Source organism: Bombina bombina, chromosome 3, assembly GCF_027579735.1.
Source record: "Bombina bombina isolate aBomBom1 chromosome 3, aBomBom1.pri, whole genome shotgun sequence".
Taxonomy (NCBI): domain Eukaryota; kingdom Metazoa; phylum Chordata; class Amphibia; order Anura; family Bombinatoridae; genus Bombina; species Bombina bombina.
The window spans coordinates 1,048,627,798-1,048,652,562 of NC_069501.1; the positions used below are offsets into that span (position 1 = coordinate 1,048,627,798).

A 24,765-nucleotide genomic window follows, 5' to 3' on the forward strand; every position below is an offset into this window, starting at 1 on the left:
TAGTTTACTGAAACAGGTCTACCAGCTGTCAAACTGCCTACTGTGTATGAGCAAAATAACAGCCATTTTTTAATAAAATGCATGCACAAGAATAAAGCAATTTCATTGTGTTTAAAAGAAATATCTAGAACTACTAGGCTTCACTTACGCTACCAAAAGGTTTATCTCTGTGCCAAATTTAAAGCACAACTATTCAACCATTTGAGCTCTATGACTAAAACTTTGAACTCTAAGGAGAAACATCTCATTTCTATTATAAACCTTTTTCCACCCACAGATCTTTGACAACTGTTTCTTTAATTTGTAGAAAACTGTAAAGGCTGTCTAAATGTTTTGTGCTGCTCTTTTATAGCAGTTTCTTGCAAAATACTGTTGCTAATGAGGCAAGCCATGCCACTATTACAGAGAGGAATATGATCCCATTCCTTGCACATTGCATGGAAACACATCAAACCTGTTTTTTTTAGGATTAAAAACTGCTTTTTCAGAGTAGGCAAAACGTGTTCTATGAAGCAGTTAATTTCTGTCAGCATGTGCACATCTGGGTGATGTGCAGGGCCAAGGGATTTGTGCTGTGTCTATTCTGTGCCTTTCCAGGATCCTTTCATTTTCTTGTTTATTTGTTTTTGAGCATTCTTTTTCTCTCTCTTGCACTATCCCAGTCTCAGTCGCTGAACGCTGCAAACAAATCTCTGCTATTGTCATTCACTTTTTCTACCGCTCCTCCCACTCAGTGTATGAACTTTTAAACACAGAACATCCTGCCCCCTACACATACCCCTCTAACCTTTATAATACCTCTTCCTTACAGAGCTTTACACTGTGTGACCTGGTAACGCTACACTACAGTAGTAATAAATAACACTTTTATAGACTGCCCCCTCCCCACATTTACATAGTTTTGTCACTACATCTCATTCCTGCACTACACATCACCGCTGTTCCTGGCAGCCAACCTCTCCTTACAGCTGCGGCACTGTGTTTTGTATTACACACAGTATCTAGTTACACTCCTCATAAAACAACACAAAAGATACATTCTTGACTAAAGCAGATTCTATATCATGTTGTAGTAAAATACATATACAACATAAGGGTTATATTTACAAAGATATATACTACTTGCTCTAAGAAAGCTTAAATGGGCATTAAAGCTTTTTTTTTTATATATGCATCAAACAAAATCAGCTAAAGGGACACAAAAACCAACATTTTGTTTTCATGATTCAGATAGAGCATACAATTTTTAACAGCTTTACAGTTACTTCTATGTATGAATTTACTTTTTCTCTTAGTATCCTTCGTTGAAGGAGTAACAATACACTACTGGGAGTTAGCTGAACACATAGGGATAGATTTATTAAATTCCGGACGGACATGAGCAGCGAATCATGTCCGCCCGACATTGATAAATGCCGACAGCATACAATGTCGGCATTTATCATTGCACAAGCATTTCTGGTGAAATCCTTGTGCAATGCCGTCCCCTGTACATTCGCGGCAAAATGGGCCGCTAGCAGGGGGTGTGAATCATCCCGATCGGTCCGCCACCTTACGACTGCTGCTTCTTAACTTAAGTTTCAGGCAGACCTGAAACTTTGGGGGTAGATTGCAGCATCCGCTGCTTGATAAATCTACCCCTTAGGGTGAGCCAATGACAAGAGGCATATAAGTACAGCTACTAATCCACAGCTTGCGCCCTGTACTACATAGCTGCTCCTGAGCCTACCAACTATGTTTTTTTAAAAAGAGTAACAAGAGAACAAAGTAAGTTTTAAATTGGAAAGTTGTTTAAAATCGCATGTTCTTTCTGAAATTTGATTTTACTGCTGCTTTAATACCACAAACATCTATCATTTTAGGTTGTAATTTTATTAGTAACATTTTGCAAATCCAGAGCAGTCAAAAGATATAACACTTCAAAACCTTGATGGATTTTGTGCACTAGGTGTTTCCTGTGATCAGTAAAAGGCCAGATACCAATTACTTTTTATCATGCATAAGCTGTGCAGGCAGATACCTGTATACCTCCCAGAATGCAGAGCTAAAAACTGAAAACAAAATGGTGACTATGGGGCATATTTATCAAGCTCCGTGTTTCCGGCGAGCCTGGTCTGAGGCGGCGGACAGAAATCGTCAGGAAGCAACCCGATCGAAAACGGTTGGGTTGATTGACACCCCCTGCTAGCGGCCGATTGGCCGCAAATCTGCAGGGGGCGGTATTGCACAAGCAGTTCACCAGAACTGCTGGTGCAATGATAAATGCAGAGAGCGCATGCTGTCGGCATTTATCTATGTGCATCGGACATGATCGGCATTATCGGATCATGTCCGCTTGCACAATAATAAATATGAGTTTCTATGCAAAAAAACTCCTGCCTAGTAAACTTGTAATCTGAAACGAACATTCGTGACCATGGATTTAGTAATTTAGGCATACACACTTTAAAATGCAGTCTTCCAATTCAATAAGGGACAATCTCTAAGGGTGTTTTAGGAAGAGCAAATGTAGCAAGGCAGTTGGGCCACAATTTACTATTTAAAGAATGTTAAAATCCAGTAAAAAGAAAATATTGTAAATGTTTACCATAGCAACCTGTAGTCATCATTTTGTTTTCAGTTGACACCAAAATGGAAAAGTAACAAACAATGGAAATACACTTTGTTTAAAACAATACTTGAGGAAGTTGCAAAATGACTATATAGAGATAGTAAAAGAGTGCACAGTCTGCTCATTCTAACAACATAAAAGGTTAATTTAGATGAGTTAGCAGTGGTGCGAATGGCAACAGATTGCAATTGTTAACTATTAAAGTCACGAATAAGCGTTCTCCTTTAAAAACACGATTTTGATAACATCAATAATGTTAGTGACAATGTCGACAGTGTGAATTAGACTTACAATCAAATATTACAAATGAATTATAAAATCAAGCCATTTGTAGATGTTGGTGTCCTGAAGTGACTATAGAAGTATGTTCATCATACCAAGATACATATAGCATTCATATGGATACTTACTGAGTATTGAGGATGTCATATGACAATAGGTTAATGTCACACATGAAAATAAGTATTTTATTTTCCTTGCATTGTGAACAAAGGGGGTTACATGAATAGAGCATTCTTGTAACCTTAAGAGGTGTGAATGGGCTATTGTATGTGTCAGTTTCAGGAGACCTCACAGTTTTTATTTCGAAAAGCTGTACTTAACACACAAAAAGTCCTTTATGAGAGCTTTTCAGTTGCAAATTATTTTATTGTGATAATAAACAAAATAATATAGCATTGCGATTACTCAAGAAACCTGGCTCCCAATTTGGTCGGAAAGCAAAAAGACTTTTGGGAACAAATCGCCAATAAATTATGATCAAGGCCATTATTTTAAATGTCTACTGACTTCATCACAATAATAAACACCCAATTACCAAAAGCTAAGTTATGTTCAAATATGTTTCATAGTTTATAAGTATGATTAGTATGGTTTGATCTCTAGGGCTCAATATATGAAGAAGTGTATGCTTCTTTTAAACCATTGCCTGTTTACCGCAATGTAAGAAGCAACAGTTATCAGAACACGCTCTGAACATGATAGGGCATTCTCTCACGCAATTGGTCACACAAGAGAAGGAGGGTGGAATTCCAGAATCGCTTATGAAACTGTGTGGAAGATTCTCAAGTTCTCAGGAAACGATTGTTAACATCTACTAAACTAAACATCTGCAAAATCTTTAAAGGGACATAGAAGTAAAAATGTAACTTTTCTAAGTAAGTAAGAAGCAATCATTGCAATTTATTTATGTTATGAAATGCAGCTATTGTTGGTTAAAACCTAACTAATATCTCAGTATGGTCTCAGTGAAAGGAAGTTTCTACAAAGAGACCATGAGGTAATCTTGATAATAGAAGTAAATTGGAATATGAATCATGAAAGTTAAATGGGATGTTCTAATGCAATAGTTATGTTTTCTAATGGTTTAGAGCAGGGTACTTCAAACCACGGGTCAGGACCCATTACTGGGTCACAACACTGTGTGTACTGGGTCGCGACTGGTGTGTGTGTGTGTTGTAGGAATGTGTGTGGTGTATTGTATGAGATTGTGTGTGTGCTGTGTGTGTCTTATGTGTGGGGTGTGTGTTGTATGAGAGTGTGTTGTGTTGTATGAGTGTGTGGTGTGTGTGTTATATGAGAGTGTGTGTAGTGTGTGTGTGTGTTATAGGAAAGTGTGTGTGTGTGTTGTAAGAGAAAGTGCGTGTTATATGAAAATGTGTGTGTTGTATTAGAGTGCATTTGGTATGTGTGTTACATGTAAATGTGTGTTGTATGAGAGTGTGTTTGTGTGTGTTGTATGATTGTTTGTGTGTGTTGTATGAGTGTGTGGTGTGTGTGTTGTATGAGAGTGTGTGTGTTATTACGTTTTACAATGCTTTCAAATTTGACTACAATCAGGAATAGCACATGCACATATTTTAGTCTCTTTGCCAAAAATTGCAGCTATCATGTTGTTTATTTCTTAAGAAATTTTCAGACCAAGTATAAAAATTGGGTCACAAAGGTATGTGGTATCTTGGCACTGGGTCTTGGAAGAAAAAGTTTGAAGAACCCTGGTTTAGAGCATGGAATTTTTGCATTTACACATAATTAAAGTCACACTATAGAGACACTAGCACTTTAGATCCAAACCTGTAATTAGCATCTACATGTGAGTGCCACCCCTGATTGTCACAGGATTGAGAGATCTGTCTGCTGTTTCTCATGCAGCTTTTCTTATCAGGGCAAAACTGCTCTGGATCCACTTATAACACACTTAATTTTGCCCAACCCCTCCCATGGCACAACCACTGTTCCCCTCCCCCTCCATTTGTGCCTACTTCTACCAAACACCTGTGGGCCAGTGACCCCCTTAACTCCCTGTCCTGGAAAACATGGTAATGTATTGTATTGGGTACTTGTAAAGCACGGCTAATCATCCATAAGGGTCTCAAGACGCTGCTCATTTTATCAACTTCGGAAGGATGAAAGGCTGAGTGGTCCTCACCGGGGATCAAACCTGCAACCCTTGGGTTGCTACAGAGCTCAGTCACAGTGCCTTAGCATGCTGAGCTATCTGTCCAGCTCTAGCAAATAAGCATGTCATTTTACACTAGAAGGTCTCTTTCATTTTGATTTCCATGTCCCTTTAACACTGAAAATACAAGTCAACACTGTTAATTCAAAAACCATTCAAAAATCTACTTGAAAGGCATATTCTCATGGATTAGAATATTGTAAAATTCTTTCAGTGTGAGGTTAGCAAGGTGCAAATGATGACTGCAGAGGGCAGAGTATGTCCAGGCTGACATAGAAGAGGTGATAAAGCAGCGCTGATCTGTGTTCACTCTCTGCCTTTCACATCTGCTTTGCAAGCTGTTTATAAAATCTTGGTGTTAATCCAGAACATGCCTTTATTTCACAATCACACTGGGAGTATAAGTATCAATTCGTCCTTCCTAAGGCAATAATTCAATACTAGTTTAAAAATAGCTTATAAAAAACCTTCTCTAAGAGATGTGGGACTATTCTGACTGAAAACATCTCCTTTGCGTCAGATATTGGGGCCTAGTTATCAAGCCGTCAACCTCAAATACGCTGGAATTCCACAGCGTATTTGTGGCGAGGCTGATACGCCTTAGTTATCAAAGGCTCGAGACCGGCAAAAGTAGAATTTTGTGACGTAAGCTTCGATCCGCCGGACTCAGTCCGACACAGATCGATTCTTACGTCACTCCAGATGTTACACAAGTGCGGAACATTCTCACTACTTTTGCTAGTTATCAAATGACTAGCAGGTACGCTCGGCACTTTTACGGCCCAGCGTACCTGGTTTTCAAACCGCCACCCCTGGAGGCGGCGGATCCCATAGGAATCAATGGGAGTCTGACCATAGCGAAAGTACAAGTTCGCTGCTGCTAGACATCCCATTCATTCCTATGGGAGCTGTCTGCACCTAACACCCTAACATATACCCCGAGTCTAAACACCACTAATCTGTCCTCCCCTACACCGCCGCAACTAAATAAAGTTATTACCCCCTAAACCGCCGCTCCCGGAGCCCACCGCAACTATAATAAATGTATTAACCCCTAAACCGCCGCTCCCTGAACCCGTCGCCACCTATAATAAATTTATTAACCCCTAATCTGCCCCCCCTACACCGTCGCCACCTATAATAATTTTATTAACCCCTATCCTGCCCCCCACTACGCCGCCGCCACTGTAATAAAATTATTAACCCCTAAACCTAAGTCTAACACTAACCCTAACGCCCCCCTAACTTAAATATTAATTAAATAAATATAAATAATATTTTTATTATTAACTAAATTAATCCTATTTAAAACTAAATACTTACCTATAAAATAAACCCTAATATAGCTACAATGTAATTAATAATTATATTATAGCTATTTTAGGATTTATTTTTATTTTACAGGCAACTTTCAATTTATTTTAACTAGGTACAATAGCTATTAAATAGTTATTAACTATTTAATAGCTTACCTAGCTAAAATAAACTGAAATTTACCTGTAAAATAAATCCTAACCTAAGTTACAATTACACCTAACACTACACTATACTTTAATAAATCATTCCTATTTAAAACTAAATACTTACCTGTAAAATAAACCCTAAGATAGCTACAATATAATTAATAATTACATTGTAGCTATCTTAGGATTTATATTTATTTTACAGGTAACTTTGTATTTATTTTAGCTAGTTAGAATAGTTATTAAATAGTTATTAACTATTTAATAACTACCTAGCTAAAAGAAATACAAAATTACCTGTAAAATAAATCCTAACCTAAGTTACAATTAAACCTAATACTACACTATCATTATATTAATTAAATAAACTACCTACAAATAACTACAATTAAATACAATTGCATAAACTAACTAAAGTACAAAAAAAAAAGCTAAGTTACAAAAAATAAAAAAATAAGTTACAAACATGTTAAAAATATTACAACAATTTTAAGCTACTTACACCTAATCTAAGCCCCCTAATAAAATAACAAACCCCCCCAAAATAAAAAAATGCCCTACCCTATTCTAAATTAAATAAAGTTCAAAGCTCTTTTACCTTACCAGCCCTTAAAAGGGCCATTTGTTGGGGCATGCCCCAAAAAGTACAGCTCTTTTGCCTGTAAAAGAAAAATACAACCCCCCCCAACATTAAAACCCAACACCCACATACCCCTAATCTAACCCAAACCCCCCTTACAAAAACCTAACACTAATCCCCTGAAGATCATCCTACCTTGTCTTCACTCAGCCGAGCAGCGATGGAACCGAAGTGGACATCCGGAGCGGAAGAAGTTAATCCTCCAAGCGGCGCTGAAGAAATCTTCCATCCGATGAAGTCATCATCCAGGCGGCGCTGAAGAAAAGTCTTCGATCCGGCCGATGTCATCTTCAAAGAGGCGCTGAAGAGGTCTTCTATCCGGGCGATGTCATCTTCCAAGCCGGGTCTTGAATCTTCCTCCCGCCGACGCGGAACCTCCTTCTTCACCGACGGACTACGACGAATGAAGGCTCCTTTAAGGGACGTCATCCAAGATGGCGTCCCCTCAATTCTGATTGGCTGATAGGATTCTATCAGCCAATCGGAATTAAGGTAGGAAAATTCTGATTGGCTGATGGAATCAGCCAATCAGAATCAAGTTCAATCCGATTGGCTGATGGAATCAGCCAATCAGATTGAGCTCGCATTCTATTGGCTGATCGGAACAGCCAATAGAATGCGAGCTCAATCTGATTGGCTGATTCCATCAGCCAATCAGATTTTTCCTACCTTAATTCCGATTGGCTGATAGAATCCTATCAGCCAATCGGAATTGAGGGGACGCCATCTTGGATGACGTCCCTTAAAGGAGCCTTCATTCGTCGTAGTCCATCGGTGAAGAAGGAGGTTCCGCGTCGGCGGGAGGAAGATTCAAGACCCGGCTTTTAAGATGACATCGCCCGGATAGAAGACCTCTTCAGCGCCTCTTTGAAGATGACATCGGCCGGATCGAAGACTTTTCTTCAGCGCCGCCTGGATGATGACTTCATCGGATGGAAGATTTCTTCAGCGCCGCTTGGAGGATTAACTTCTTCCACTCCGGATGTCCACTTCGGTTCCATCGCTGCTCGGCTGAGTGAAGACAAGGTAGGATGATCTTCAGGGGATTAGGGTTAGGTTTTTGTAAGGGGGGTTTGGGTTAGATTAGGGGTATGTGGGTGGTGGGTTTTAATGTTGGGGGGGGTTGTATTTTTCTTTTACTGGCAAAAGAGCTGTACTTTTTGGGGCATGTCCCCACAAATGGCCCTTTTAAGGGATGGTAAGGTAAAAGAGCTTTGAACTTTATTTAATTTAGAATAGGGTAGGGCATTTTTTTATTTTGGGGGGGTTTGTTATTTTATTAGGGGGCTTAGATTAGGTGTAAGTAGCTTAAAATTGTTGTAATATTTTTAACATGTTTGTAACTTATTTTTTTATTTTTTGTAACTTAGCTTTTTTTTTTTTTGTACTTTAGTTAGTTTATGTAATTGTATTTAATTGTAGTTATTTGTAGGTAGTTTATTTAATTAATTTAATGATAGTGTAGTATTAGGTTTAATTGTAACTTAGGTTAGGATTTATTTTACAGGTAATTTTGTATTTCTTTTAGCTAGGTAGTTATTAAATAGTTAATAACTATTTAATATCTATTCTAACTAGCTAAAATAAATACAAAGTTACCTGTAAAATAAATATAAATCCTAAGATAGCTACAATATAATTATTAATTATATTGTAGCTATCTTAGGGTTTATTTTACAGGTAAGTATTTAGCTTTAAATAGGAATAATTTATTAAAGTATAGTGTAGTGTTAGGTGTAATTGTAACTTAGGCTAGGATTTATTTTGCAGGTAAATTTCAGTTTATTTTAGCTAGGTAAGCTATTAAATAGTTAATAACTATTTAATAGCTATTGTACCTAGTTAAAATAAATTGAAAGGTACCTGTAAAATAAAAATAAATCCTAAGATAGCTAGAATATAATTATTATTTATATTGTAGCTATATTAGGGTTTATTTTATAGGTAAGTATTTAGTTTTAAATAGGATTAATTTAGTTAATAATAAAAATATTATTTAGATTTATTTAATTAATATTTAAGTTAGGGGTGCGTTAGGGTTAGGGTTAGACTTAGGTTTAGGGGTTAATAATTTTATTACAGTGGTGGCGGCGTAGTGGGGGGCAGGATAGGGGTTAATAAATTTATTATAGGGGGGCGACGTTGTAGGGGAGGCAGATTAGGGGTTAATACATTTATTATAGGTGGCGACGGTGTAGGGGGGGCAGGATAGGGGTTAATAGGTTTAATATAGGTTGCGGCGGGTTCAGGGAGCAGCGGTTTAGGGGTTAAACTATTTATTTAGTTGCAGAGAGGTGCGGGATCAGCAGGATAGGGGTTAATAACTTTATTATAGAGGGCAACGGTGTAGGGGGGGCAGGATAGGGGTTACTAGGTATAATATAGGTGGCAGCAGTGTCCGGGAGCGGCGGTTTAGGGGTTAATACATTTATAAGAGTTGCGGCAGGGTCTAGGAGCGGCGGTTTAGGGGTTAGTAACTTTATTGAGTTGCGGGAGGCTCCGGGGGCGCCGGTATAGGGGGTAGAACAGTGTAGTTTAGTGTGAGTGCTTAGTGACAGGCTAGCAATAAAGCTGGGAAAAAGCCGAAGAGCAGCGAGATCGGATGAGTGATAACTGTCACAGTCCGCTGCTCATCGCCCCGCGGCTTTTTGACAGCTTTATTTGATAACTTAGGCGTATTTTTTCAGGTCCGCGGCGGCGAAGGTAGGCGAGCTTAGGCGGGCGTATTCGGCCGGCGAATCCAGAAAAGTAGACGGCTTGATAACTACCCCCCATTGTCTGATGCAACTCTACACCCACAGGTTGTCCCGTATTTTGGTGGACAGCTGTACCTTTAAAAAACTATTTCAAATTCTACTTTTATGCAGCCAAAAGCCTTTTGAGCATTAATTTATATCCATCTTCTTAGCTTGCTGTCTAATCACAGTACTCCCAATTGCACCGTTCAACTTAATGCAGCGCAGTCCTGTGCTGGCTAAAGCTATGTAACTCTTTTATATACACCATTTTAAGTAATATGCCCCTTTAAATAATCTACTCTTAGGACATTGTTCTATTTATAGGTGAATTAGATAAACAATTGAATCTGTCTAGTAGTAGTGCATCCTATGGCTGGTAGTTCAGTCTATGGGACTGATTTATCAAGCCCCGTATTCAGCCGTATGGAGCTGTTTTGCCGGAAACAGGAGTTAAGAAGCAGCAGTCTTAAGATCGCTGCTCCTTAACTCGTCTGCCACCTCTGAGGCGACGGACAGCAATCCTCCTGATCGGATACGATCGGTTTGATTGACAGCCCCTGCGAATCTGCAGGGGGGCGGCATTGCACAAGTATTTCAATAGAAATGCTTGTGCAATGATAAATGCTGACAGCATATGCTGTCGGCATTTATTGATGTGCGGCAGATATGATCTGTCACAATGGTAAATTGGCACCTGTGACTAACTGAAACAAAACTCTAAGGGGCCGATTTAACAATGTGCGAACGGACATGATCCGCTGTAGAGGATCATGTCTGCCGCAAATCTATAAAAGCCGACAGCATATGCTATCGGCATTTATCATTGCACAACCATTTCTCCCTAGCAGGGGGTGTCAATCAACATGATCATATCTGATCGGGCTGATTGCTGTCCGCCGCCTCAGAGGTTGCAGACGAGTTAAGGAGCAGCAGTCTTGTTTCCGGCAAGCCTGAAAACTCGCACGTAAACAGCTGCATTCTGGCCTTGGTAAATCGGCCCCTAAGGATTTTATTTTGTAATACAATCTTTAGATTTTCATTTCCTTTACATGCTAATCGGTATAGAAGGGACTGAGTTACATATAAAGGGTAATGTGCATTATCCTGCTTGTATTACTAGAGCTAGGTCTGTACATCTTACCCACTAGTATTGACACAGAATATTTGCTCCCACATCATACAACCTCCATCTTGTAGGTTTGCTTTGAATTTTGCATGTGTGCCCTAAACTAATAGGCATTTCCAATCCCCATGTGTACCTGCTTGCATGGACTCTCATTCATACACTCACTTTCATGCTTACACAAACTGTGTTAGAAACAGGACTCAGAATGTTGGATTTTGCCAAGCAGAGTGCTTAGAGTCTATCTCATAAAATACACAGACACACACCCAGCATCCCAGCCAAGAACCCTTCCAAACAGAATTATTTAGTCACATAGCAACCACAATAAACATTATTGCTCCCTCTGCAGAACACCTCTGGTGTATGGAAGACATTTCCTCACAGCCCCAATATGTATCTTTCAAAGCAATGCTGCAAAACTATTTTAAGAAAAGCTCCATAACGGCTTATTCTAATTCAAGGACTCAGCAATCACTTAAGTCAAATAATGTGAGATTTAAATAAGAATAAAGCATCCCCTCCCTACAAATCTCCCTCAACATCTGCAAAGTTCTTTTTTTAACTCCACAAGCTTTTTAAGTATTGCATCTGAGTTTCATGGAAGTATTTACATACGTGTTGAAACATAAGTAGGGATGTTTGTCTGTTACTTTACATTTGAACAACAGAAGAAATGTTACATTTAATTCAGAAATGTCTGTAGAACAATCATTTCAGTTCAACTATTCAAAAGTGAAATATGAGATTACTACATTGTATACAGATTTCCAAAGATTTATACTTAATGGTATTAAATATTAATTTCATGTTACATACAACAGAGGGAAATATGGCCCCGGACATGGAGCAAGGTGTAGCGGGAGGGGCCTTTGACCCTAGGAGGAAGGGAGGCCCTGGTTGGTTGGAGTAGGTTATAGGGGTGGAGTTTTAAGGTGAATATGTAAGGGAATAAGCGGAGAGAAAGCAGGTAACATGATAAAAGAAAGTAAGTTGTGACAGCATCTCCCTCCCGCCTGTCCTTTTCTTTGTTTTTGACTTTTGCATAGGGCATTTTGTATTGTCACAGTTTAGAAGTAGGGGGTGCTAGTCCGCCTTCTGTTTGTGCATCATGAGTATGGCCATTGTTGCTATTACAGGGTGGAAGAGCATGTGCTGTAACTATGGGAGCACGGGGTTAGAGCAAGGTGGTTAAAATGGTGTTAACAGACAGAGCAAGGTTTATTCTTGTGTCCAGATATTTCTTCAGGTGTTACTAGAAAGAAGCTGAATGGGGAAGTTGGACTAGCATGACTGGTTGGTTACGTATTATATGTTGTAGTTGATAATTTTGATAATTATTTATATGGTTGTGTTTAAAAATTTTAATTCAATAAAGAAACTGCAGTCTATTTTATACCAAGACAAATTGTTGTGTTTGTTATTTGGGGATTTTAAATGTCAAATGGGGGGGGGGGGTTCTTGTGTGATAGTGGGTAACGGGAGACGTGACGACTCAAGGGGCAAAGGACAAATCGACAAACATTATAGTTTTTTTAAAATGAGCATGACCAACGTTTGTTATTTCTTTCTAATGGCAGTTAGAGTCCACAAATTCATTAATTACCTATGGGAAATACTTCAGCTAGCCACCAGGAGGAAGCAAAGACACCGCAAAAAGAGCATTAAATATGCCTCCCACTTCCCCTACCCTCCCAGCAGTTCTTTTGAGGTAGGCAGAGAGAGGTGCTCTGCTGAAGTTTCTGGATTTTAATGCTCTCAATAGATTGTTTCCTTCAAAAGAGATCAGGGGAAAGTGAATGAGTAGAAAGGTTCCTGATCACCGTAAGTCCCTAAACACAAAGTCTAAAGCCAGGATGCTTCAAAAATAAATCAAATGTATTGGTGCACTATAAAAACAAAAAGTAACAGTAACAAAGTCATCTAAGAAAAAGAGATGACCAAAGGCCAGCGGCGGACTGATCAGCCGGGCAAATAGGACCTGGACCGAGGGCCCAGCATGTCAGGGAGCCCACAGATAGAATCTCCATGAGTCCTGGTGTGCTGCATAAGCTGGTGCTGACAGCTGCCCTATCAGTAACTAAGTAGTGGGTTTAGTGGGGGCCCTGGCCCCAGAGTGGGGCTCTTGTGCCTGGATGTGGGGTTTTTTGCTCTGTGGGCCCTAGAGTGTGGGGGAGCCCTGTTGGGTGTCTGTCACTGTGAGGGCCATGGAGTGGGGGTCTGGCCCCGGAGGTTCGGGGCCCTTTCTCTGTCCCTTGATGTTGGAGGTCCTAGCCCTGGAGGTTGGGGGCCTAGTAGGGGTAGGGTAGGGAGGCTACGCTACTATGTACATTTACATACATTTGAATACATTTGGGTCAGTGTGAGACAGTGGGGGCCCTTCCCTAATTTTTGCCCGTGGGCCCTGATTGGTCTCAGTCCGCCCCTGCCAAAGGCAGCAACAGCAGACGCGTTTCATGCGGGACGACCACACTTGTTCACTGCATCAGTTGTTGTTGAAAGCCATGTAATACTCTTAATAGAGTTTTGGTATGTGCTTGCTACTGGAAGTCACAGGGAAGTTCCTATGCCTCTTTTAGCTTAACCATGCTATCCTCCCTTTTCAGGTACATGGCGTTATTAACACTGATTTCCTTTTGTGTTTCAGGATTCTCCAGCCAGAATAGGCTTAAGTCCTGATTGTATACAATGTCCTCTCTAATGGCTTACTGCCTAATAGAGACAAACTTTTTTTATGGTCCAGATTTTTTTTTTTTTTTTACAGACCCAGGGACAGTAAGGGGTTAAAAACAAACTCCTTTATTATGCACACTTTGTTATGGCAATTCTGGGACTTGATGAGACCTCAGATAGGGGTAGTTTTAGAGTGGCACGTCAGAGCTATAGACTTGTCTGACTGGTGAACGCTAAGGCCAGCTGATGTGGAGCTCTGCGGTTTGTCGTCTTCACGCCCCAAAAGGCACACGCTCACTCTTCGGTCCCCACAAGATGAACTTAATGCCCAGACTACCTCATATTGTGTCCGATGACACGGATATAGACTCTTTACTAGTGCTATACTAAAGCCCTTTCCCTAAACACAGGGCCTGCGGTGGTGGGCGTGTCGAAATGTTCACGCCACAGGCAGTTTTGGGTGCCATTTCCGCATCACAGTCAGTGCACAAAAGCTTCAGAGCGGAGCAGTGGCACTGGAGTCTCGCCTGATATATGGAGGTGGTTAGGCGCCTAAAATTGAGCGTCTACCCATTGTAGTTTGTTGAGGGTGAGACATTTGGTTGAGAATACTTGAGACTCACGGTATTGTTAATTAATTTATTGTGTGCACCATCATGGTTATATCCTGTAGCCATTTTATATTCAGTATGGATGATTCTAATCTGGAACTTAGTCAGATGGAGATCGGTTCTTCTCCTTTATTTTATGTGAATAAATGTATGCTATGCGAGTCTTATGCTGTGTGTGTCCCAGTGCAATTGTGCAGCTCACGTCTTACATCTGTTCTACAGTCTCAGTCTCATTCAGGGGGACCTGGTATTCTGATGTCTGCAGTATCCCTGCCACAATTCTCTACCTCAGGACGTTTCTGCGGATTTGCAGACCACTGTATGCCCAGATATGCCAGTTCTACAGCTGCAAACAGTGACCCCTACTCCTGCACATGCAGTTCTCAGTGATCCCGTTACGCAGACACTTTTAAGGGTTGGAACTTTTCCATATGATTTTGCCGCCCAGTTAAAATCTGCGGTTTTTACTGCCCTGAGTGCTATACCAATTGCTGGAAAAAGGAAGAAGGTTAAGCACTAGACCAGTAGTTCCATGGGAGCTGCAGTAGTCAGCCATATACAACCTTCTGATGTTGATGACTCCTTGGCTAGCTCTGAAGGAGAGCTTTCATCCTCTGACTCCTCTAGAGAATCTGAGGCTATTACGTTTAGATTTAAAATTGAGCATTTAAGATACTTACTTAACCCTTTGAGTGCTAATGACGGCTCTGAGCCGTCACAGAGTTTCCCACTCTGGTGCTAATGACGGCTCAGAGCCGTCACTAGCACTCTCCCACCTTGAGGGAGATCTGGGGGCTCCCTCCCGCTCCTACACCGGCGATCATGTAGAGTGACAGGCATCGCCGGGGTTTTCCGTTTTGCGCGGTGACGTCACGCGCAATAACGTGATGACGTCACCGCACAACTTTATTTATACTTAACAATGTTAAGTATAGGAGCAGGGGGCATCTAAGCAGCTACAGACCCAAAAGACCCACCATTGGAAAGGTAATCGCCTAACCTTTCCAACAGTGTAAGTCTTGGGGGTCCGAAAAAAAAAAAAAAAAAAAAAGTTTAAAAATAAATTGTTAAAAAAAAAAAAAAAAAAAAAAACCCTTAACAAATATTAGCACCCAGGTGGGAAAGTGCTTAGCACTCAAAGGGTTAAAGAGGTTTTAAGTACATTAGGTCTACCTGAGTCTAAACCCTCAGTGGCTTAACAGGTACATAAATTAGACATTGAGTTTAAGCTTAAGTTGAAAACCCCTGAATTGTTAATCAGTACCTTCATTGGTGGCAGACATCATAAACAAGCTTCTCCAAGCTTTAAGAGAATGTTTCCTGTACCGGATAGCCATTTTGAAATATGAAATACTGACCCTAAGGTAGACAGTGCCATTTCCACCCTGGCTAAACGCACTACTATCCCTCTGGAGGATAGCACATCTTTTAATGGATAGGATGCCCGAGGGTTATCTGAGAAAGATCTTCCTTCACAGTGGTTTGCTTTTCCAACCTGCAGTAGGTATTTCTGCAGTGGCTGGGGCTGCCACCTTTTTGTGTGATACTTTATCTGATCTGATTTCGGTAGAATCTCCTTTGGAGGATATCCAAAACCGTCTTCATGCCCTAAAAACAGCAAATTCTTTCATCTGTGATGCCATAATCAAGGCCAAGACCTCTAGATTCGTTTTGCTAGCCAGGAGGGCTCTCTGGCTAAAGTCTTGGTCAGCAGACATGGTTTCCAAGTCTAGGTTACTGTCTTTGGCCTTTAAGGGAGAATCTGGATTCCATTATTTCTACTGTCACTGGCAATAAGGGCACTTTTGTACCTCAGGATAAGAAATCTAGAGCAAAGGAACGTCCTATAGGACGTTTTTGCTACGTTTGTCAGAACAAGGAGCAGCCAGGAGTACTTGGAAGCCAAAATTTAGGTATGGAACAAGAACAAACAGCCTGTCTCAAGTCAATAAGGGAGAAGATGATCTCTACTCAGGAAGTTTGGGCCCAGTCCATCCAAGTCCCTTGGGTTCTGGACATTATATCTCAGGGATACAAAATTGGTTTCCAATCTTCTCCTCCAAGTGGCAGGTTCCTCCTTTCAACAATCTTGGGAAAGCCGGAAAAAATGAACAGCTTTCCTAAGCTGTGTAGACGATCTAATATCTCTGTGATTTGTTGTCCCCATGCCTCAGGCAGAGAGGAGGGAAGGATTCTATTAAAATTTATTTATTGTTCTCAAAAAAGAGGAAACTTTTCATCCCATCTTAGACTTGAAGTGCCTCAGCAAATGCTTAAAGGGACATAAACCCAAAAATTTTCATTCATGATTTAGACAGAGAATACATTTAAACAACTTTCCAATTTACTTCTATCATTTGATTTGCTTCCTTCTCTTGTTATCCTTTGCCAAAAGATTTATCTAGGCAAGCTCAGTAGCAGCAGATAACCTAGGTTCTTGCTGTTGATTGGTGGCTGCAGATTTATATAGATTGTGATTGGCTCACCAATGTGTTCACTTAGAAACCATTAGTGCATTGCTGCTCCTTTATCAAATGATACCAAGAGAATGAAACAAATTAGATAATAAAAGTAAATAAGAAAATTGTTTAAAATGTTATTCTCTATCTGAATCATGAAAGAAATTTTTTTGGGTTTCTTGTCCCTTTAAGGTTACCTTCCTTCAAGATGGAGACCAGGGCCGCCACTAGGAATTTTGGGGCCCCTGACTCATCCATTGATCAGGGCCCCCCCCCTCCTTTGACATGTGCAATTTTTGACCAAGTGACTAAAACGTATATGCACTTTATTCTTAATTGTCTATTTAAACTTGGAAATGTTGTAAAGGTAGTAACATACACACACACAGACACACTCATACACTGAAACACACAAACAAACTCACACATAAGGATTCACATATAGACACTCTAGCAGACACGCAAAGAAACACACTCAGACACAGACACCCAAACAGACACTTAGCACTTGTTTACATTGACCTGACAAGTAATGAGGTAAACTATAGTTTTGTAAATAAAAAAAAGGAGATTTAGAAAACAAAATATGGAGTTCTGATTATCTTTTTGTAAAGGAAAATGACAACTAAATTATGACAACAGCATGCAGTGGCTGAAAGGAAGGGCCCTGAACTGCCTAAACAATAATTTAAAGGTTAAATGGTGGATTGATTACTTCCGGAAAGGTCTTGTTAGTCTCAAAGTCTGTAGAAAGATGTGAATAATTAGTAGTAAGGTCAAAATGTCCTAAAAAGGAACAGACAATGGACACACACACACAAACTCAAACTTGCACATACACCCAAGGAAACACCAACAGAGACAGCCTCAGAAAACACACAAAGACATACACCCACACACAGAGACACCCACAGAACACACAGAAAGACATACACACAGAGAGACAACCACATAAAAAACACAGAAAGACATACATACACACACTCTCACTGAGACATCCACAGAAAACACACAAAGACATACACACACCCTCACAGAGACACCCACATAAAACACACACCCTCACAGAGACATCCACAGAAAACACAGACATACATACATACATACCCACACACACCCTCACAGAGACATCCACAGAAAACACAGACATACACACCCACCCTCACAGAGGCATCCAGAGAAAATACACAAAGACAAACATACACACACCCTCACAGAGACACCCACAGAAAAAGCTCAAAGACATACACCCCACCCCCACAGAGAGACCCACAGATAAAAAATACATACACACTCATAGAGACACAAACCAAAGCACAAAGACATAAACACAGACACCCACAGAAACACCCACAGGAGGAAACATTTATGCACCTTGCATCACCTAAATCAACAGTGTGTGACATGCATGATAAAAATATTTTTTAGAAATTAAGAGATCACTTTTTAAAGAATCATATTTGTAAATGTGCAAACAAAAATAATTCTGTGAATTCAAAATTGTACATTAATGAGCTGGGTAGATGGATAGATGAAGAAAAGTACCTTTAAAAGGTTGACATATGTTTGTTTGTTTTGTCCCCATTTTCCCCAACCAAGAGCACCACTTCAAATATAGTGTACACATTTTCCCAGCTGTCAGCTGTACTTATGGATTTTGAAATTGCTGTACTCTATATGGTCTTGGTGGGACCATAAGCTGTGGTACTCATACCATTAGATCTGGTTAAATGCAGGATTTAGGCTTGTTGGTATGTATTTCAAAATTAAGTCATCTGTAGTGTAAACTGAAATGAGACAAGTTAACTTAAAACTGTTCAAACACTGAGCAATCTTAGTCTAAGAGTATAAAATTTTATGCAGATGTAAAAATCTTAGATAAAATGCCTCCTTGCATCTGGAAAGTCCTTGCATAAAGGGGCAGTAAACTGGAATGTTTTATATATATATATATATATATATATATATATATATATATATATATAATGCATATCTGCCAAAAGGGCATCTACCATTTGTGTATTGAGGAGGAAACATTTCTGCATGGTTTTAAATATAGAATTTCTTCAGCATTGTCAAATAATCATAAATACACTGCTGCTAAAAAAAAAATTGTTTTTATGGACCCCTAGCCCCACCAAACAACTACTACCACACTGAAGTTACAATCCAAAATTGCACAAAGAAATAAAAAACATTTGCTAAGTAAGTCCTACCTCCTCTGCAAATGAAAGTGATCTGCCGTCTGACTCAGGCACACACTGTACAAAGTGCCAAGTCTGTCTCACACTGCGCATAGTGGTTTAGTGCACACTAAGAAATCCTCTCAAATGCTAATACTTTACTCCTTGTAATAACATTTCCCATGCTCAATTATCACTCTGCTGTAGTACCCACTGGTGGCTGCCAAAATGTAAAAAAAAAAAAAAAAAAAATGTTTTTTTTTTTTTTAGTTCTTGACTCAAGGGGCCCCCCTGGCTCATTGGGCCCCTGACAGTAGTCACCCCTGTCACCCCTTGATGGCGGCCCTGATGGAGACCATCAGGTTCATTCTTCCTCTCGTATAGGAGGTTCAATTCATGACCACTATAGGATGCATATCTTCACATTCCAATTCACAGAGATCATTTCCAGTACCTAAGTTTTGCTTTCCTGGACAAGCCTTATCATTTCTTCCCTTTGGTCTAGCTACAGCTTTACAAAGGTTCTGGGGGCCCTTCTTTCCATAGTCAGACTACAGGGCATTGCTGTAGCGCCATACCTGGAAGACATCTTGGTTCAGGCGCTATCTTTACATTTAGCTACATCTCACACAGAGAAGTTACTCTGGTATCTTCAGACGCAAAGCTGGAAATTTAATCTGGAAAAGAGTTCTCTCACGCCCAACACTAGAGTATATTTCCTGGGGATCATCAAAGAGTCTGTCATTAAATGCATATTTATCTAATGGATCAGCTCAGGGTGAAGCTTCAGGCTGACTGCCGTCTGCTTCAATCCACTCCTCTGCCTTTGAACATTCAATGCATGGAGGTGGTAGGTTTTATGGTGGTGGCTTCAGACGCAATTCCTTTTGCTCACTTCCATCCGATATTTCTACAATTATGTATGCTCAAGCAATGGAACTGGAATCATTTAGACCTGTCTAGGGAGATATCTCTGGATCCAGAAACGAGAGGGTATCTTTCCTGGTGGCTATCTCAGGAACCAGTTCTCCAGGGCATGTGCTTCCTATGAGCATGACATGCTGGGGTGTTGTGTGGGGTTCTCTGAGATCTCAGAGAACCTGGCAACCTGTGATCATTCCAATCAATGTTCTGGAACAGAGGGCCATCTTCAATGTTCTTCAGTCATGGCCCGAGTTGTGTTCCATCCCTTTTATTCTATTTCAATCGGACAACATCACTACGGTGGCCTATGTCAATCACCAGGGCAGAACTCGCAGGTCTCTGGTGATGTGGGAGGTTTCTTGTATCCTTCAATGGGCAGAGACATACCAATGCCAAATATAAGCCATCTACATTCACAATTGGGAAGCAGATTTTCTGAGCAGACAGACTCTGCACTCCGGGGAATGGTTGCTAAACAAGGAGATGTTTTGCGAGATCACCTCCAGGTGGGGGTGCCTGGAGATAGATCTGATGGCTTTCCATCTCAATGCCAAACTACTGAGATATGGATTGAGATTGAGAGATCTTCGTGGAGTTGGTAGATGCCTTAGTGTTTCCTTGGCTTTTCAATTTAGTGTATATTTTTCAACCAATTGTTCTGCTCCCTCGAGTAGTAGTTTGAATCAAAAAGGAGGGAATTTCTACAATTCTGTTAGCTCCTGCGTGGCCACGCAGGACTGGGTATGCAGATCTTGTGAGAATGTCATCTGCTCCTCCATGGAGGCTGCCTCTGAGGCTCAAGGTCAGTTTTTCTATCAAAATCTAGATTCTCTGAGGCTGACTATATAGAGATTGAATGCATAGTTTTGACCCAGATAGGATTCTCTGAGGCGGTGATCTAAACTCTGGTTCAGGCACGTAAACCGGTTACCAGACGTATTTACCATAAGGTGTGGAGGGCTTATCTGTCTTGGTGTGCGGAACGCAGGTTCCCTTGGCACAAGATGAAGACTCCACATATTCTTCAGTTTCTGCAGAATGGTCCTCCATCGAGCCTTAATATTTAGTTCTTCAAAAGGCTCAGTTTGAACGTATTCATTCTATTGATTTTATGTTACTAACTTGGAAAGTGTTGTTTCTGTTAGCTATTTCATCTGCTCGTAGAGTGTCATAATTGTCTGCCCTCCAGTGTGACCCGCCTTATCTGGTGTTCTATTTGGATAAGGCTGTACTTCGGACACAGATGGGGTTTTTGTCTAAGGCTGTCTCAACTCACAATATCAATCAAGAAATTGTTGTTCCGTCTCTTTGTCCTAATCCTTTTTCCTCTAAGGAGAGGCTGTTACATAATATGAATGTTGTTAGAGCTTTAAAGTTCTATCTTCATGCTACCAAGGATTTTCGTCAATCATCTTCCATGCTTATCCTGTATTCTGGTAAGCGCAAGTGCCAGAAAGCCACAGCTGTTACCCTATCTTTCTGGCTCAGAAGTTTGATTCGCATGGCCTATATAGAAGTGGGTTAGCAGCCTCCATCAAGAATTAGGCACATTCTACTTGTGAGGTGTCTTTTTCCTAGGCCTTCAAGAATGAGACTTCCTGTGAGCAGATATGTAAGGCTGCTAATTGGTCTTCATTGCATACTTTCATGAAATTTTACAGATTTTATGTTTTTACCTCAGCAGAGGCATCTCTTTTTGGAGAATGGTTCTTCAAGTGGTGGTGCCTAGTTCTTAGGACTGCATTCCCTTCCTCAATTTTTCTTGGACTCCACAGCTTGGGTATTGGTTTCCCATAGGTAATGAATGAATTTGTGGACTCTCGCTGCCATTATAAAGATAATATAATTTATGCTTACCTAATAAAAAAAAAAAAAAAAAATCTTGGCAGTGAGAGTCCACAAACCCACCCTGAAATAATGTAGTGGCAGCAGTCTTATAGCACCTCTTTACCCTTTTTATCTCTCTACTTTTCCTTATCCCCGGCTTGAACTACTGAGATCTTAGGGGAAGTGGGAGTGATATTTAATGCTCTGTTTGGGGTGTCTTTGTCTGCTCCTGGTGGCCAGGTGAAGTATTTCCCATAGATAATGAATGGATTAGTGGACTCTCACTGCCAAGAAAGAAAATAATTTATCAGGTAAGCATATATTATATTTTGGGCGAATCAGGGTGGGAGGTTTCCTACATAATAATTATGGGGAGGTTAAGCAGACCCCTACACTGCAGAAATATAATAAATTAAAAACAAAAAAAATTATTAATTGGGTACTGGCAGACAGCTGCCAGTGCATAAGATGGCGGACACTATAGGGAGGGGGAAGGGTTAGAGAGCTGTTTGGGATGGATCAGGGAGGTTGGAGGGGAAGGGGGGATCCTACACTGCAGAAAATAAATTAAATCAAATTAAATGAATTTATAAAAAAAAACTAAGATAGTGGTGAGGAGTGTGTGTGTGGAGGGGGGAGAGAGCTGTTTGGGAGGGATCAGAGAGGTGTCAAGGGCAATTCTTACACTAGAATACTATTACCCTAGTCAGCTAACTAATAAATCCCTTCACATCCGAGAATTTCAGAAGTGTGGTGCGCAGCTACAATTAGCGCCTTCTAATTACCAAAATACAATGGCATTTTTTATGACTGCAGTAGATGCGTGTAAATAATTTCAGTGAGAAACCCAAAGTTTGTGAAAAAGTTAACATTTTATTTAATATGATTGCATTTGGCGGTGAATCAGTGGCATGAAATAAACCAAAATGGGCCTAAATAAACACCTTAGGTTATCTGCTAAATCTATACATATGTATGTATATATATATATATAGTTTTGATAGGTAAAGAAAGTAAGTTATAGCAAAAATGCTAAAAAATCTTCAGTATTTTGGGCAAGTTCATGGTAGCGAAGGGGTTAAACAGATATCCTTAAAGGGAAAATAAACTTTCATGATTCTATTTTCCAATTTACTTTTATCACCAATTTTGCTTTGTTCTCTTGGTATTCTAAGTTGAAAGCTTAACCTAGGAGGTTCATATGCTAATTTCTTAGACCTTGAAGTTGAAGGCCGCCTCTTTTCAGAATGCATTTTAACAGTTTTTCACCACTAGAGGGTGTTAGTTCACGTATTTCATATAGATAACACTGTACTCGTGCACGTGAAGTTATCTGAAATAAAGGGGCAGTTTGCAGAGGCTTAGATACAAGATAATCACAGAGGTTAAAAGTATATTATTATAACTGTGTTGGTTATGCAAAATTGGGGAATGGGTAATAAAGGGATTATCTATCTTTTAAAACAATAACAATTCTGGTGTAGACTGTCCCTTTAATTGAAAAAATACTTTTTGTTGGTATGTTTATGGGTCGTGCCTTTTTCTACCACTAAAGTGCCATTGTCTATAGGGGAGAGTTGTGAACAAACAAGCATTTAATAATTTATTTTCAAAAATAATTTAGACAACTTTAACTAAACCTCTGCAAAAAAATATGTTTAAAATATGTGAATAGCATATGACAGATTTTTGTTTTGTTTATCATCCTATTACATCAACATAGCAAAATAACAAATACTCTAATGTGAATGAAATTAGTGCATTTTTCATGGCATATTGAAATTAATAATGCATTTAGATCAAGTTGTTCCTGCTATTTTTAATGTGGGATAGCTAATAATTTATCCTCCTTTTTATCAGGCAATGATAACTATCAGTTATTTATATAAAGGACTTAAATGCTATAAAGAAGTACACAATGGCATTTCATATTCTTATTTTTAGAAGAATTAGCATAAAATTGATTGGGAAATGTATTTTTTAAAACAGTTTTTCATTCTTAAATTAGTACTGGAATGCCCATTCATAGGTGCATAGCTTTATTATGTGCCCTCTATTAATTATGATTTAAAAAGTCTCTGTACCAGTATAATACTTTTTTTTATTTACAAAATAATTATCTTGATGGTTATTTTGGACCATTTCCTAAATGAATTTTTTTAAGGCTTCAGTTTGTGTTTTCCTTTTTATTAGATCAACAATGCAGTGACATGGATGTGCCATCTGTTGAGAGCTTGGAAACTCTGACCTCAATCCTAAACAGTGACAGCACTAGTCCCCCCTCAACCGATGCTGCAGGGAATGATGCCAAATCACCCACACCTTCAGCTCCCGCTAGCAGTGGAACAGATGGCGAAGATTCCAAGAAACAGCTGTATTGTGCACTGTGCAAGGTATCTGTGAACTCTACGTCACAGCTGGAAGCCCATAATAAAGGTGAGAACTAAGAACGTACATTTAGTCTTTTAAAACACGTTCAGTAATTTGTCTAAACCAAACCAGAGATATTTAGCCTATTTAAGGAAACCAATGCTATCTCTCATTTTCTATATAAAATGATAATGGGAGCACTCGCAGGTGCATCTCTCATGACCTGTGCGGGACTTTGAGAAAAAACTGGGTGTACCTCCTGGGCTTCACCCAGAAAAAAATAGCTGTACATCTTAAAACTGCACTCTTGGAAAAACTATGTGTAGATATCCCTGACTAGGGTAGGCATTTAGTTATACAGTAGCTCTTGGTCAAGAGATGAGAAGCTCTGATGCCCTTTCAGTATTTGGTTCCTAACATTATTTGATTACCAAGTTTTGTTTGTATTTTCTAGGGAGAATACTTTTAGATAGAAGCCAGCAAGTTCAGCTAAGGTTATGATTTAGATACTAAAAGTGCTTTGGCTGGGTAAATTCGTTTATACTCTCTTGACCAGTGGTTCTCAACCAAAGTGACCTCAAGGCCCGGTAAATTTTAGCTAGACATGTCCGGGGCCCAGTAGTATATATATATATATATATATATATATATATATATAGTGAGCAGCAGGGGTGGGCTGATTAGC

At 39.8% G+C, this 24,765-nt stretch overlaps 1 protein-coding gene across 7 annotated transcripts in view; it reads left to right on the plus strand.

The window, feature by feature from the left end:
- Positions 1 to 24,765, plus strand: part of ZNF385A (zinc finger protein 385A) — a 496,048-nt gene that overhangs the window by 458,056 nt on the left and 13,227 nt on the right. For all 7 annotated transcript variants that reach the window (XM_053708271.1, XM_053708274.1, XM_053708277.1 and 4 more), the window contains one exon: positions 23,904 to 24,146. In XM_053708271.1, coding sequence (XP_053564246.1) covers positions 23,904 to 24,146 — 243 coding nt within the window. The remainder of the gene's footprint in view (positions 1 to 23,903; positions 24,147 to 24,765) is intronic.